This window comes from Terrapene carolina, unplaced genomic scaffold (assembly GCF_002925995.2).
Source record: "Terrapene carolina triunguis isolate 2854851 unplaced genomic scaffold, T_m_triunguis-2.0 Scaffold247, whole genome shotgun sequence".
NCBI classification, from domain to species: Eukaryota; Metazoa; Chordata; order Testudines; family Emydidae; genus Terrapene; species Terrapene triunguis.
In genome coordinates this window covers 13731531-13747941 of record NW_020664598.1, presented here as the reverse complement: position 1 = coordinate 13747941, position 16411 = coordinate 13731531, and the positions used below count along the sequence as shown (strand labels likewise).

The 16411-nt window shown below is 44.2% G+C and overlaps 1 protein-coding gene across 1 annotated transcript in view; it reads right to left on the bottom strand.

Annotated features, from left to right (window-relative positions):
* The window catches only part of AGK (acylglycerol kinase), a 36823-nt gene extending 32647 nt beyond the window's left edge, over positions 1–4176 (bottom strand). Inside the window, exon 1 of the mRNA XM_024195733.2 lies at positions 4097–4176. Within this exon, the coding sequence (XP_024051501.1) occupies positions 4097–4176 (80 nt within the window). The remainder of the gene's footprint in view (positions 1–4096) is intronic.
* Positions 4177–16411: the final 12235 nt, after the last annotated feature.

Below are 16411 nucleotides of genomic sequence, written 5' to 3'. Positions count from 1 at the left end.
GGCTCTTACGTAAATTAAGTTGTCATGGGATAAAAGGGAAGGTCCTTTCATGGACTGAGAACTGGTTAAAAGACCGGGAACAAAGGGTAGGTATTAATGGTAAATTCTCAGAATGGAGAGGGGTAACTAGTGGTGTTCCCCAAGGGTCAGTGCTCGGACCAATCCTATTCAACTTATTTATAAATGATCTGGAGAAAGGGGTAAACAGTGAGGTGGCAAAGTTTGCAGATGATACTAAACTGCTCAAGATAGTTAAGACCAAAGCAGACTGTGATGAACTTCAAAAAGATCTCACAAAACTAAGTGATTGGGCAACAAAATGGCAAATGAAATTTAATGTGGATAAATGTAAAGTAATGCACATTGGAAAAAATAACCCCAACTATACATACAATATGATGGGGGCTAGTTTAGCTACAACAAGTCAGGAAAAAGATCTTGGAGTCATCATGGATAGTTCTCTGAAGATGTCCGCGCAGTGTGCAGAGGCGGTCAAAAAAGCAAACAGGATGTTAGGGATCAATAAAAAGGGGATAGAGAATAAGACTGAGAATATATTATTGCCCTTATATAAATCGATGGTACGCCCACATCTCGAATACTGCGTACAGATGTGGTCTCCTGATCTAAAAAAAGATATACTGGCACTAGAAAAGGTTCAGAAAAGGGCAACTAAAATGATTAGGGGTTTGGAATGGGTCCCATATGAGGAGAGATTAAAGAGGCTAGGACTCTTCAGCTTGGAAAAGAGGAGACTAAGGGGGGATATGATAGAGGTATATAAAATAATGAGTGATGTGGAGAAAGTGGATAAGGAAAAGTTATTTACTTATTCCCATAATACAAGAACTAGGGGTCACCAAATGAAATTAATAGGCAGCAGGTTTAAAACAAATACAAGGAAGTTCTTTTTCACGCAGCGCACAGTCAACTTGTGGAACTCCTTACCTGAGGAGGTTGTGAAGGCTAGGACTATAACAGCGTTTAAAAGAGAACTGGATAAATTCATGGTGGTTAAGTCCATTAATGGCTATTAGCCAGGATGGGTAAGGAATGGTGTCCCTAGTCTCTGTTTGTCAGAGGCTGGAGATGGATGGCAGGAGAGAGATCACTTGATCATTGCCTGTTGGTCCACTCGCTCTGGGGCAGCTGGCATTGGCCACTGTCGGTAGACAGGATACTGGGCTAGATGGACCTTTGGTCTGACCCAGTACGGCCGTTCTTATGTTCTTTCTTATGTTCTTAAATGGTTGTCTCTGTGGGTGCTCTACTTTAGGTGTCTTGGCGCCCTGTACTTCTAGTTGGAGACTTGTGATAGCAGTTAGCAATACATGCGCGGCAGCCATCTTGCACCGCTCCGAGCGGCTACCCTATGAGCCCAGCCAACCGCCACCCAGTTCCTTCTCTACCCCAGAGGATCAAGCCGAAACTCCAAAGCAGAGGGGAGGAGGGTGGGTAGTGGAGCACCCGCAGGGACAACCATCTCAAAGAACCTCAGTTACTGCACAAGTCGAGTAACCTTCTCTTCTTCTTCAAGGAGTGTCCCTGTGGGTGCTCCACTTTAGGTGACTGAAGAGCAGTGCCCCTCAGAGTTGATGTATGTATGATAGAGAGCACCGATAGACCAAAGTGAGTGTCTGTAGCTGACTGCTGTTCCAGGGCATAATGTTTGGTGAAAGTATGGGGCGATGCCCAGGTAGCTTCTTCACAAATATCCATGATGGGTACATGTTTGAGAAAGGCTATGGATGTGGACATCTCTCTAGTGGAGTGTGTGCGAAGTCCAGAAGGAGCTTGCAAATTGTAATTTTGGTAACATAGTTTGATACAATTAAGAGATCCATTTAGAGAGTCTCTGTTTAGAAATGGTCTGGCCTTTAGATCGTTCTGTTGTGGATACGAATAGCCAGAATGATTTTCTGAATGTTTTTGTTCTCTCTATACTAGAACGCCAGCACTCTGCGGACATCTAGTGTGTGAAGGGACGCCTCTCTGTTGTTGGCGTGCGGCTTGGGGAAGAATACAGGTAAATAAATGGGTTCATTGAGATGGAAGAGGGAGGCGACCTTGAGTATGAATTTAGGGTGTGGGCGTAGGATGACTTTGTCCTTGAGGAATTGGTATAAGCTGGGTGTGCCATTAGGGCACCCAACTCTCCCACCCTTCATGCTGATGTGATAGCTACTAAAAAAGGCAACCTTCATGGATAAGTGTAGGAACGAGCAAGTCACTAGTGGTTCAAAGGGTTTCCCCATGAGAGCATGGAGAACAAGGTTGAAGTCCCACATAGGGGTCAGGTCCCTTAAATGTGGGGTAAGTGTTCTCTATACCCTTGAGAAAGCGCTTAGTCAGTGGATGGGTGAAGACTGTGAGTCTGTCCACCTTGTCATGAAAGGTGGTGATGGCTGATAAGTGCACTCTGAGTGAGCTAGTTGAGAGGCCCGATTTTTTTAGTGTCAATATGTACTCAAGGATAGTGGGTAACGGGGCCGATTGTGGAATGATTTGCTTGTCTCAGCACCAAATGGAGAATCTTTGCCACTTGCGTGCGTATGTTTTTCGTGCGGAGGGATGTCGGCTGTGAAGTAGAATGTCTTGGACCTCCTTGGAGCAGCGTGTTTTGAGTTCTGCCATCCCTGGATTATCCATGCCTTGAGACAAAGTGCTGGAATGCTGGGGTGACGGAGGCGTCCTGTATCCTGTGTCAGTAGGTGAGGCAGGAGGGGAAGGGTTCGTGGGTCAGGTATGGGAACCATGTTTGTCTGGGCCATGTTGGTGCAATCAAGATGACTCTGGATTTGTCTTGTCTGATCTTATGTAGGACACGACTCAACAGAAGGATCAGGGGGAAGGTGTACAGGAGCAGGGCCTCCCATTTGTTAAGGAAGGCGTCTCTGAGAGAGAGTTGTGTGTCCCAGTCCCGCTCGGGAGCAGTATTGTGGGTATTTGGCATTGTGGGTCGTGGCGAAAATGTCAATTGAGGGGAATCCCCATTGTCAGAATGTAGTTTGCAAAATTTGTGGGTCTAGTTCCCTCTCGTGCATCCGTGAGAAGTTCCTGCTGAGGTTGTCTGCTGTGGCATTCTGGTTTCCAGGTAGATAGGATACCGTGATGTGTATGTTGCTGGAGATGCATCATTGCCAGAGGCGAACTGCTTCTGTGCAGAGCAGGTAATATTGGGCCCCTCCTTGGCGATTTATATAAAAACAGTCACCAAATTGTCCATGAGAATCTGGAAGTTTTGTTGCAGATCGGGGGAGAAAGTGACGGCAGGCATTTCGAACTGCTCAGAGCTCCAGTAGATTTATGTGGAGATTTTACTCCTCTAGGGACCATCAGCCCTGGATGATGATGTCGGCCAAGTGTGCCCTCCATTCCTACCAGAGAGGCGTCTATGGTGATAGTGACTGTTGGGGTTTCCCTTTCGAAGCCGGAGAGATGGAGCAATGAATCCCTCTGCATGACAACGGACGTGGCGATGGAGCGATCCACCGTGTCAGCAGAATCCAGAGAAGCCTGCAAAACAGTTCTGGTGATGAGGAAACTTTCTGCTATATCGGCTTTATATTGCTCTTTTTTGTCAGCTGGGATGTGCTCAATAAAAGATGACATCTGAGAAAAAATAGTGTGTGTGTACTTGGCCAGTAACGCAGAATAGTTTGCTATGCGAAACTGGAGGGTCGCTGATGAATAGGCTTTCCTGCCGAAGAGGTCTAGGCGTTTCCAATCTTTATCATGGGGCGGGGTCGAGGGGGGGTTGGTTTGATGTTGCTTCCCCCTTTGATTAAATGCCTCTATCAATAATGAGTTTGGAGTAAGGTGGGTAAACAAAAACTCAGCTCCTTTAGCCGGCACGTAGTACTTGTCAGATCACTCACAAGAAGGTGGGGCCGTGGCTGGAGTCTGCCATACAGTTTTTGCTTGGTCCAGGATGGCAGCATTAATGGGTAGTGCTATCTTGGATAAAGGAGAAACTTGCAATATATCTGTCAGCTTATGCTGAGTCTCCGCTAACTCCGCCATGAGCTGTCTAATGAATCAGCTACTCTTTTAAACAAATCCTGAAAGGGTAGCTGGGAGGGTGTGACCCTCTGGCCTGTCCACAGATTCTTCAGCTTCCTCCTCCAGCAGTTCTGGGGAAGCTGGAGCAGATGGCGGAGGCGATTGCTGCGTCATGGATGGCTGGGTGTTTTGGGCTCTGTATAATGCCCATGGATCCCAGTAGAAGTGGGAAGGCCATGGGAGAGGGCACCCACTGTGGGGGTTGCCAACCCACGCCCTGTGGACGAGCGGGCCCAGGTTTAGGAGAGGGGTGGTGAGGTGTGCCCGCTAGTGTCTCCATTTCCTCCTCTTCATCACTGGAGAGAGGAGGGGGCTGAGCCAGAGGTGTAGTGATAAAGCTTGGCCCTGACCTGGCCGGGGTGCCATCGGTGCCAAAGAGCGGAGTTCCAGGGGTGGAAGCAATGAGTAGGTCCACATGGCTAACAAGCTGTTGCGGTATCGGGAGACTCGGTCCCGAGCACAGGCAAGCTCAGGCTGGGAACCAGAGGGAGCGTTCTCGGTGCCTCAGACTTGTCATATTGTATTGGTGCAGCAGGTGGCGCCATAATGCTGCTCTGTGCCTGAGGTGTCTGTTCCCTCAGTGCTGACCTATGAGGCTTAGTTTTGCTGCTAGGAGAGCGAGACTGCACAGGGTCTTTCGCTCCTCGGGATGTCTCGGTACCAGACCCGGTGCCTCGCAGTCCGGCGCTCTGAGTGCCGTCGGTGTCCTGGACTCGGGGTCAGAAGGATCTCTCCATGATTAAAAGTTTTAATTGGCAGTCTCTGGCCTTTCTTGTCCACGCTGTGAGTTTCTTGCAGTGGGGACACTTTTGGGTAACGTGTGTCTCCCCCAGGCAACGGACACACTGTGAGTGGCCGTCTGTCACTGGTATTGAGAGTCTGCAGGTCAGACAGTGCTTGTAACCTGCAGAGCCAGGCATGTCTGAGGGACTAGCTGAATGAAGAATGGGAATAGTCCCAGTCTAATGCCTCTTCAGCAGCTGCCTGCCTGAGGCAGGGAGAAAAATGAGAAAGTTTTTGGTTTTTTTAAATGTGAAAACTAAAGAAAAATGAACGGAGAGCTAAACAATGAGGAAAATTAACTGAGAAAAAAGCAGAGATTAAAGAAATTTGAGAGCAGATAAGGGCGCTGCTGTCATTTCGACCGAAATCAAGGGCGGTAGAGAAGGAACTGGTTGGCGGTTGGCTGTGCTCGTGAGATAGCCGCTCAGATTGGCGCGAGATGGCTGCCACACATGCGCGGCCAACCGGGCACTGCTACCACAAGTCTCCAACTAGAAGCGCAGGGCGCCAAGACACCTAAAGTGAAGCACCCACAGGGACAGTCCTTGAAGAAAAAAAAAGAATTCAAACCCCGTCTCCTGAAGTAGTCACTTCTGCCCTTACGCAAAAGAAGGTGAGACGATGCATCGTCTTCCACAGTACCAAAAGCCCCAACTGCCTTCTAAATACCAAAACCACCTCCCACACCTTTCTTCTGAGCACCAAAAGCATCCCTAGCATTCCCCTGAAAATTTTTGAAGGGTAGGTCACTGTCAATACAAAAATCAGCAGCACAATGAAAATTTAAAATCTGTAGTGAGTGCATAATAAATTGAAAATAATATCAAAACAAATGCTGATTGGACAGGACTGGGGGCAGTGAGGGAAAAAGCAACTGGAGGGCAGGGCAGCCCATTTCTGGAGTCCCTGAACTGTGTCAGCAACTCTTGTCAGGCTGACATACTTACTATACATTTCACACTGTTGTCATGATTTATACCCAAAAAGGTGGTATGTTACATATTGTGGGACAACTAACAACTCATGGATCATTAATATTCTTGTGTGATGTACATACAGGTGTGTACAAAGAGTTATGGATATGTGCTAGAATTATATTCTTAAAATGTGTTTGGCAAGCAATGCATAAGCCCAGTCTGCCCTAGACAAAGGGCTGTATTTGCTGGTCATCAAGCAGAGACAATGAAGGCACATTTACTTAAAAGGTAAGCAAAGCCATCAACCTAGGAAGCTGGGGAGATAACATCTTGGGGGAGTCTGAATCTGCAATGATAAGTAACTGAATCAACTGATGGAATACAATATTACTGTATTATAAAAGTGTGTCAAGTAAGATCTTTTATGAAAGCTCATGACATACTGGTGATTAATATCAGTGTGAAATGTACGTATTAACACCATATGAAGAAATATGGATATTTAATGATATTATGCTTTAATATCTGTGACCAAACACAGGGAGAAACAGGTTCTCTCACAGATAGGAGGAAGGGCAGCCATTTACCTGTCTCCAATTAGATTAAGCAGTGTGATCAAAAACAATGGAAGCCCCATTTCCATATGAATCAGCAGGGGGATGGGATGTCCGGAGGCAGGGAAGAATAGCATGAGCTGATCATGAGTCTGGGGACAAACCAGTGAGTTTGGGAAGATACAAGGAGAGAGAGGACACCATCTTGGCATTTCATCAATGGACAGACACAAGGAACTAGAGTTCTTGCAAGTTAAGAAAGACGGTCCTTCAACCAAGAAGTCTCTGGAAACTGAACATAGGTGAGAAACCTGCTTAGGCAAAGATCTGTCACCTACAAGAGAAAATAGCACCTTTGTACTTTTGAAGAAGGTCCTGACGGAGAGAAAGTCAGACATGGCTGGGAAGAAAATGACTAGTAAGAAACCTACCTTGAACCAAGGCTGTAGCTCGTTGAGTTAAGTCTTAGCCACTGGAAAGTGTATTTTACTTTTATTTTCTTGTAACCATTTTTTGTCTTTATCCCTTGAACTTGAATTCACTTAGAACCACTCTCTTCTCGTTAATAAACTTATTTAACTTTTAATCCTAACCAACCCAGTTCTGTGTTTGAACCGAAGCAATTGTTAACTCCAGCTAAAGCAACAAACCACTGTGTGTTTGTCTCTTCAAAGAAGCAATGGACCTTCTCTCTCCTCTGAATGCTCCAGGAGAGCGCCGGACATTCAGGGTAGACAGTTCTGGGGAAATTCAGGACTGGGGATGTGCTGGGGTCACTCAGCAAGTCATAACCAAGGCTGCTGGAAACCAGGCTGGGGCTGTTGTGTTGTAGGCAGGCTGCTGGTATCAGAGTGCTGAACCAGGCCTGCACACCACACAGATACTCAGACAACAGCATGCTTGTCCAGACATGGAGCTACAGCAGCAGAGCATTTTAAGGCACCCAGGGTTACAGGACAGATGGTGACAGTGACACAACCTACTACTAGTCTAGGTTGCACTCCAGAATGTGACACCTTGTTAAAGGCATCTGCATTAAAACAGGATCATCGATTCATACAATTTCACAATCTTAGGCTGTTTATCCCTCACTCGGAATCAGATAGTCTGCTTTTTGTTACATCACCATTGGTTATTGTAGCAGTCAATCGTGATGCCACAAAAGCAGAGGAATGGTGATTTCAGGTGAGGAATAAATTAGGGGAACAAATGAATTGACTTAGCAACACAAAAGCCATGGAAATAGCCTTAGTAATAACAAAAAGACAAAAGGAAGACTAAAACAAGAGAGAAAGCATATAAATAATATATCCTCCAAATAGTGCCTAATTGGAATATTTATCAAAGTTTTCCTCAGAGGCAGCAGCATTCCTTTAACCTAATGTTTACTCTTTAAAACTAAAGTAATAAATCATTTGTATTGAAAAACAGGAACATTACTTCCAGAAGTGACAGATTTGTGACTAATTGCAGTAATTTTACTACGGAATAATAGTTAACGCAATTCCAGCTCTGAAATGGATTGCATGTCAAATATTTCCCTACATTTGCTATACTGAGTGCCAGGGCAACAGAACCCTCACGGCTAATTCCAAACAGTAAACCATGAAGTTATTAATATAGCCCAGTAAGTCCATACTGCACAACTGACTAGATACTTCAGCCCCACCTTCAACCTTCTGGTCTCAGCTCAGTAAGCAAATTATGGCTTGGACTAGGCTATCCCCAATACCAATTCTCCCCTGTGTCCTACAGCAGTTATCAGATGGCATGCTCTTGTTGTTCATACCCAGTACTGATTTCCTAGAGCGAGGCAGCAGTCCATTATTGGTGGAGAACCTCTACTTTAAAATTCACTGTCTCTTGTGATCCACCAAAGCCTGAGTTTGATGGATTTGAGGATATAGAGCACGATGAATCCATCCAAACCAATTTTCAGCCCAGGAGAAAATAGTACCTTATTAATAGATAGGGAGTTCTTTGTCAACAGATGAGTATGGTCTAATTTTTAAGGCCATATTATTTGGACATTCATGTGCGACAATCAGGGTCCAGACACCCTACAGGGGGAACAGAAGACCTGAACCCCAAAAATAAGAAATTGAATCAACTGATTGTATACAATATTATACTATAAAAGTATATCGAGTTTTATACTATAAATGTATATCTTCTATGAAAGCCAGGGACACACTGGTGATTAATATTATTGTGTGATGTATGTATGGTTAGCATGTAAAGAGTTACATGTGTGCAGGAAATATGTTCTTAAAATGTGTTTGGGAGGCAGAGCATAAAAGGCAGCCTGCCCTCGACAAAAGAACATATATTTATCTGTCTGACCAGCTTGGTTACACACAGAGGACAATGGAAGTACATTTACATACAAGGTAAACAAAGCCATCAAGCTAAAGGAGCTGGGGAGAAGACCATTTAACAATCACATCTGCGGTGCAGAATCTGCACAAAAGGAAGCCTTCATGGCTCTTGAAGCAGAGACAAGAGACTTGTGTAACATAAGGGGGACAAAAATACTTTAGCTATCCATCACTGAGGGGACTCGGGGTTCAGTGCCCTCTGAGCCTGTGAAGATGGGGAGTAATATCTTTGTGTCTCTGGACAAAGATAACAACTTGCTGAAATTGACTTTTAGTCACTAGAAAGCATGTTTTGTTTTGTATGTAACTATATTTGTTTTTATAGTCTTACCATCACTTAAACTTCTGTTCATTGTTAATAAACTTATTCTTCTTTTATTACAAAACCATCTCTGTGCTGTGTATTACAGCAAAGTGTGAGTCTTCAGCTAAACTATCAGGCTGGTATGTGTTCTCTTTGGAGGCAGCAAACTTAACTTCTGTGAGTGTCCAGTGAGAGGGACCAGACACTGCAGGGAGAAGTCTCTGGGGAACTCTGGAGTTCACTGATTGTTACCTGCAAGGCAAGTTTTGGATTGACAGTGTCCTGAATAGTCTGTTGGCAAGGCAGACAAGCTGGCGTATCAGGAAGCTGACACATAGCTTAGCAACAGCAAAGCTCTTACTTGCTGAGGCTGAGAGGGGTAACACAGTGGCTTACAATTCTGGGAACCCCAAGCAGGACGTCCCATCATGCTCTCTTTAATATTTGTATTCAAGGCCAAATATGGTGAATGTGGGCAAGTAATACAGAAATAATCCCATGGACCAACTTACACAAACTGCAAGTTTAAACCAGGACATTCCATAAAGTCTGCAGCTTCTGCAGTTCTCATACCAACTTCCAGATGCAGGTTTTCTACAGTGAGCTGTCAAGTCACTGATATGCTAAACAGCCTCATCAGAGCATGCGCATGACACTTCCAAACACAGGAACTGCTGCCACTGGTGGTTTTTCATTCATTCATTTCCTTCTTTGTTAATTTTTAGATTCAGTATATGTTTATTTAAGTCATAATTGTTTTCACCCCATGGTTGGTGCTACCCCTTATTTTCTAGGGTCAAAGTGGGCGAAGTTATGAGCCAGTACTTTTTCCAAGGTAGCTGCTAGCTTGTGCTCTAGTTTTAATTTCTTTACAAATTTTGTCTATCCCTATGGTTCCTTGGTAAATTGTTTTTACCCTCCCTGTTAAAAAAAATAAAACAAAAGCTGGGAGAAGTACCAGTACTTTTCCTCTATAATTCATCTGCCCTTATTCATTCCATATAGTAGAACCAAAGCTCTGAAAAATAGGTTTTTGAGGGCTTCTACAGCTAAAGTTTGTCATAGTTTGAACCATACTGCTCAAAAAACAGCAGATAAGCTGGTAACATTTCAGCCTTCTGTCCATAAAACATGATTCAGTCTCTGTGCATACTGGGTTATCAGACCATGGATGTTTGAAATGCAAGCTAGTAAAGAATGATTAGTTAAATATGGGACATTTTGTACTGCTTTCTGTATTTTATTTACCAGCACCAGATAGTAAAGTAATGAAACAGTTATTGTAACACTTTGATAAGGAGGAGAAAGAGGCAGAGAGAAGTTACATATTTACCAGCTGACTGATCTATCATATTGCCTGAAAGAGTGCACAGACATTTCCTATAACTATGCTGATATCCACAGGTAAACCATGAAGCAATTTCTACCCTGGTCTTTCCCTCGAGGCTTACAGACACAGCTTATGCCTTACAGCAAAACAAATTTAAAGTACAGCATCTGCTGGTTTATCTGGTGCTGCTTTCCTGATGTCGAAATTAACCATTACATAGCTAGCCCAGTTGTAAGCAAGGTTACCCCATGAAAGTGAAGGGAGAAGAAAAAAAGGGGAAGAGGTATCTCATCGACCGACTCCATTGACAGAGCCCAGAGTGAAGCTCTTTGAAGAGTCCCATCCAATTCTCCAGTAAGAACGGTCACAGTGGTACAAAGCCTTGGAAGGGTGGACAGGGCAGGAGGGGATTTTATGTGAAGAACCCACATGGGAAAATACTATCTGTTGCTTCTGTAAATTAGTTTTGGTCTTTTGTTACATAGTGTTGAACATAAAGATAGTGGTCCTGATTCCAGAACCTGCCATCCGGAAACACCCCCAGTGACACAGACCCAGCAGAACAGCTGTATGGCATCCTCCCCTTCCCCCACCCCAGCACAGGGGCATGCCACAGGAAGAAAGGACACATGGCCAGAGTCTATTGCACCCTAGCTATTCTGGGCTGCCATGCCAGACCACTGAGAGCAGTTGCAGCACAGTGTACATTAATATCCCTTGGGGCTCCTCTAACTCATACCTCCAGAATCCTGAACATACAGAGGTGCTCTCTACCCCCGGTTTCGGTACCCAGGACTGAGAATCAAGGCCAATATTTTACTCAAAAATCACCCAAGGGGAGTATTACATCTTCCTTTGTCTTTTGCATAGCACCGAGCACAGGTTCAGCACTTAACAACTAAAACTACCACAACAGCAGCTCCTAAAAGATGTTGGTTATATCAAAGAGGCCTTTGGCTTTTCCTGATATAACTGCAGCATCCGTACCACTTGGCACGACCAGAATACCAGTGTTTCTATTACAAGCTTGGCTTTGGGAGGATGTGAAAATCAGATGCTCAGTCTGAATCAGCTTCCCCAGACTTTGCATTTATGCTCAATGTTTTTAATGAAGTTAATATCAAAAAGCTGCAGCAGCTGCTCAGGATGGAACCTTCAAAAAAGTGACAAACCGAGTTATCATCTGGCAGGGACATAAAGTGCAGCAATCAAATTAACGCTACCAATGACACTTAGCTTACTGGCAATGAGAGCCAAAGCCCTGTGAACCTTGCCAATATTTTCTATGGTGAAAGTCAACTCCTTGTTTGTTACATATGGAAGGTGAAAATGCAACAGATATTTATACACTGTGCCCACCACTTTGATACAATAAATATAAAGGCCCACCCTGTCAATTATGATTCAAGAGCCAATCAAAAGCATCACTGTAACAGGCTGGCAACATTTGCCTGAAACCTCCACTTTGTTAAGCAGGTGTCAATCGTGATAGGAAAGAGTTTAGAAAACTTAATTTGGCAGAACTCACTTAAGCAGGTGACTCATTATGTCACCTGGATATACAGGAGGTGGGGGAGAGGTCTTGGGGTGTAAGCCGAAAAGTATTTTGAAAAGCAGCCAAAACTGGGTAGAAAGTTTGAGCTGACTTTTATGTTATAATTGTTATTTTCTTTGTGAGTGATGGGGCACAGTTTGGACTTCACATATTGCGTGGAGTATGTCTGTAGAGCAGGGTGGACAAGGCACCCGCTCACATCCAAGGAGATGATTTGTGCACTGTGCCCACAAGGCTGTCCAATTCAGACCCTGTTGCCAGTCTTGGAGATTCCAATCCAGAAACGAGTACCAATACCAACTCATTACATCTAACCGCTGAGACGGAATGTAAGGAAGAAGCAATCTGTCACCGGGGGGCTCCAAACTTTTAGGACTTTAGAGATCATAATCACTTAGGCCAGCCAAGTCATAGAGTCTCTTTGATCCTCTGAAATGACTCTACTGTAGTTCCAGCCAATTACCAAGCAGTGATATAACCAGATAAGGTTATCCATCCTGTCCTCTCCCAATTTCCAAAGATAATTCAACTCAATCACCTTGATTTTGTAACCAAAGTCTCACGTAAACCTCTATTTGACTTTCAACAAAACTGTAGAATTGTCACATAGCTGCATGCACACAAAGCACCCTTACCTTGCATCTTGAGCACATCCTTAAATATGATACACCAGACAGTATATACACAGGACAAAAGGAAACCCAGGTGTAAACTGGCATAATTCCAGGGAAGGTCAATGGAAACATACTCACGTGCAGCAGGACTGGATTCTACCTTTCCTTTTCCTGTGCTGCTGAAGCAGCCTCTATCCTGAATGCAAGCACTTGGATTTTTTTAAGCATTTGTATTTTATGAGAAATTAGAGTTTTGTAATAATAGCACTAGGGCTATAGTTGGGCACAGCCCAGTCAGGTATGGTACAAATTATCCCCCTTCCCGTTCAACTCTCACATCTTTCTTGCATATTTTACTTTTCATCTGCAATACCTCAGCTATTCCAGTTCAGTGCCTCTCTCAAAGCCATACCACCCACCACACTAGAATATGGGACCTCCCATGCCAAACTCATTTTCACTTGTGACCTAAATCAATCAGGATGTGAACTAACGTGTCTGAAGGTGAAAGGCTAGTGCAATGACCCACTGTTGCTCCCCGGGGCAAATGCTGCATTTAAAAATTGTGTCTGCCACAGAAAGGCTGAGATACCAGCTCTTTGACCTTTAGAATGACCTACCGCAATCCTCTGCCATCTGATTAGCATGGTGGCGAGTTACCATGCTCTACTCTCTCTTTCCTGTTACCAGCTGTAGGACAGAAGGGGCATTTTCTTTATACCCAAAGGTAGATTTTTGGGGCCCCATCCACTATAGGACACTAACCAATTTTCCCACAGGAAAGGAGTGCAACTATGGAGAAATTATGAAGACCAAGTGCAAAATTCTTGCCTTAAATATGTATGTGCAGCTCTCAGTAAAGTCAGTGATAGCCATGTGCATATCTGAGGGGAGGATTTGGCCAAAAGCAGGTACTCCAGAGTTCTTCTGTCCCTAAGCAAATCTAGGATGGCTTTGGCTGGTTTGCCATTCATTTGCTGGAGAGGTTGTTACTTTAAATAGTTCCAGTTAATGCTACAATCACAGCATCTGAACCCAAAAAGGGATGAACCTTGAAATGGCAAAAACTAAATGAGTTTCTTCCTGCAAAGTCTTGAGAAGAGGATGGAAAAGCCAAAGGGAGCCAAAAACCTTCCTTCAGCTGCACAAATGAACAAGCAAAGCCTCAGACAGCTAATTCCAGAATGTCAGAGGCTAATATGAATTGATGTCAACTAAAGCAAGCCCTTTCGTCAGACACTCCTGCAGTGCCAGAAACAGAAGCACAAGATTTCACTAAACCTTTAATCTGTTCTAAAAGGATAGATACAAGTCTAGTCAAGTACGCCTCATGCATAGTAATTTAGCCTCAGATGTCGACAACGGCAAACCTCACAGGCAACATAATCTACACTCAGTTTATTAAGCGCTTCAAGTGTTGCCTCGCACACCAGGTACGTGAGGTTAAATGCATCTCCAGTGCTCCCCGGTGTAAGCAGTACGTCACCAAGGGAGCATGGGTGCATGAAAAAATGCTGCCACATTCTGACAGCCCAGAGGCTGCAGCACATTCCATCAGTGGAGGAATAACTATAGACAAAGATCCTGACCTGTCCCTGCTTCCCAGAAGCCACAAGACACATCCTCCTCCCTAGGGAAAGCAGCCCCTAGAGCAGTGTTTCCCAAACTTGGGAAGCCGCTTGTATAGGGAAAGCCCCTGGCGGGCCGGGCCGGTTTGTTTACCTGCCACGTCCGCGGGTCCGGCCGATCGCAGCTCCCACTGGCCGCGGTTCGCTGCTCCAGGCCAATGGGAGCTGCTGGAAGCGGCGAGGGCCGAGGGACGTACTGGCCGCCACTTCCAGCAGCTCCCACTGGCCTGGAGCAGCGAACCGCGGCCAGTGGAAGCCGCGATCGGCCGGACCTGCAACGCGGCTGGTAAACAAACTGGCCCGGCCCGCCAGGGGCTTTCCCTACACAAGTGGCGTCCCAAGTTTGGGAAACACTGCCCTAGAGGTTTATGGGGAAATCCTGGAAATTAGACCATTCCCATATGATGTCCATCTGGGAGAGGTTAGCTAGTTTCCTAAGGATTAACATTCCCTTCTATTGTATTTATACAGTGCTATAGATAGACCTGGAAAACTCTATTTTTAACAACGTACTTCAAATCAGAACACACTAAAGATAAAACAAGCAAGTTCTAAGCCAGAACGGATTACAACAAGGAAACCAGAAACAATACCTAATAAGTAGTAATAATAAAACAACAGACAAGTTTTAAGCAAAGGAGTATTTTAAAGACTACCATCCCATCAGGCTCAAGATACTCCTAGGAATATCCATCTTTCCTTTCCACATAACTCTGGCATTCTGAAAAGGGAAAATATTAAATTAAGTACACACATAAATAATTCACACCTGTCCTTTGGCCTCTGTCTCCTGCCCCAGCAATAGCTCTCCACAGAGATCAAGAAAGATCTATATGTCAAGCCTTGTTTCCAAGCACAAGAAATACTGTTTTGAGATAAATAACAACACTTTACAGTTATGTTTCATCTTCCACCCAAGGAACTCAAAACACTTTGCAAATGAATTAATAATCTTCACAAAAACCATGTCAGGTAGGAAAGTGTTATCTCCACTTTGTAGACAGGAAAACTGAAACACAGGGAGGTTAAAGGGACATCGACTTGAAAAATCACACTTCCGTGTGAAAATGATGTGCTTACTTTTGTTACAAGTAATCTCTTTCAGTTTCAGTAATGTTGGGGATTAGAGGTTTGTTTGTTTTTAAACTTCCCTCTATTTTTTCCTATTTATTTATGTTGTGCTTTTGATAGCACTTTGTTTATAGTCAGTTTCACTGTTTCCTTGATGATGCAGGCCCCTTCCCCAGGTCCTGTAGAAGTGTATTTGCCAGGAAAAGTATGGTGGAGCCAAAATTGACAATAAACAAGCAGGTGCACTCACAGAGAGAAAGAAGAAGGGGGAAGAGGGTTGTGCCTGAAAGCATTTGGTGTGGCTCTTTGGCCTGTCCAAGAGACCCTTCTACACATAGAGGAGCGGGGGGGGGGGAGGGGGAGAAACATGTTTAAAACAGGATTTTTAAAAAACAAATGTCACAACATTCTATTTAAATAGTTCTTTATAGTACAGAGACATCTCCACCCCCAACCTACTGTGGCAGCAGCCAGGAGGGTCTGTGATAGGAGTGGAGACCAGTAAGAAAGGTGGTCTAGGTGAACAGGGCCTACAGACAGGACCCTACCAGGACTCCCCACCACTGGTGGAAGGATCACTTGGCTTCTCAGCTGGATGCTGCTCCTGGATAACAGCCCATCTCCATTATTTTTCATATCAATTTTTGGCTAGTGGGTCTAGTCCTCTGGCTTTCAGGAATCTAGTACAATTTTCAAGCATTTTGTGGTTGCGATGTGATGGTTTAAAGTATGTGGGAGTGGCCAGGTGAGAGACCAACAAAGTTAGAAAAGGGAAGTATGGTAGAGGGAGATTTTAGAGTGGAAGAAAGGAGACTGAAAATATGGGGAAGGAGGTAATGAACATAATGTAGGGAAAGAGATATAAAGGGATTGGAGGAAGAAAGAGAAAAAAAGATGCTGAAAACAACATAAGGAAAGATAAAGCATAATTATAGAAGAGAAAAATGCAGAATTAGTGTTTCTAATTCTCATGATTTCATTGTGAATCTTGTGATATCTGGTGTTCTTCATTATGTCTCAGTTCCTGGAGACATGATTATGTGAGGATCTCAGCTTTCATTTAAAAAAAAAAAATTAAGCTCTAGCTCTCATGGTTGTAGCAAAAATGTAAAACGTGAGCCCTAAATGCTGAAAACTCCAAAGGCAACCAAAGAGACTCCAAATTTAGTATTTTTAAAATCTTATGATTTCTAAGAAAACCTCATAGTTTTTGAA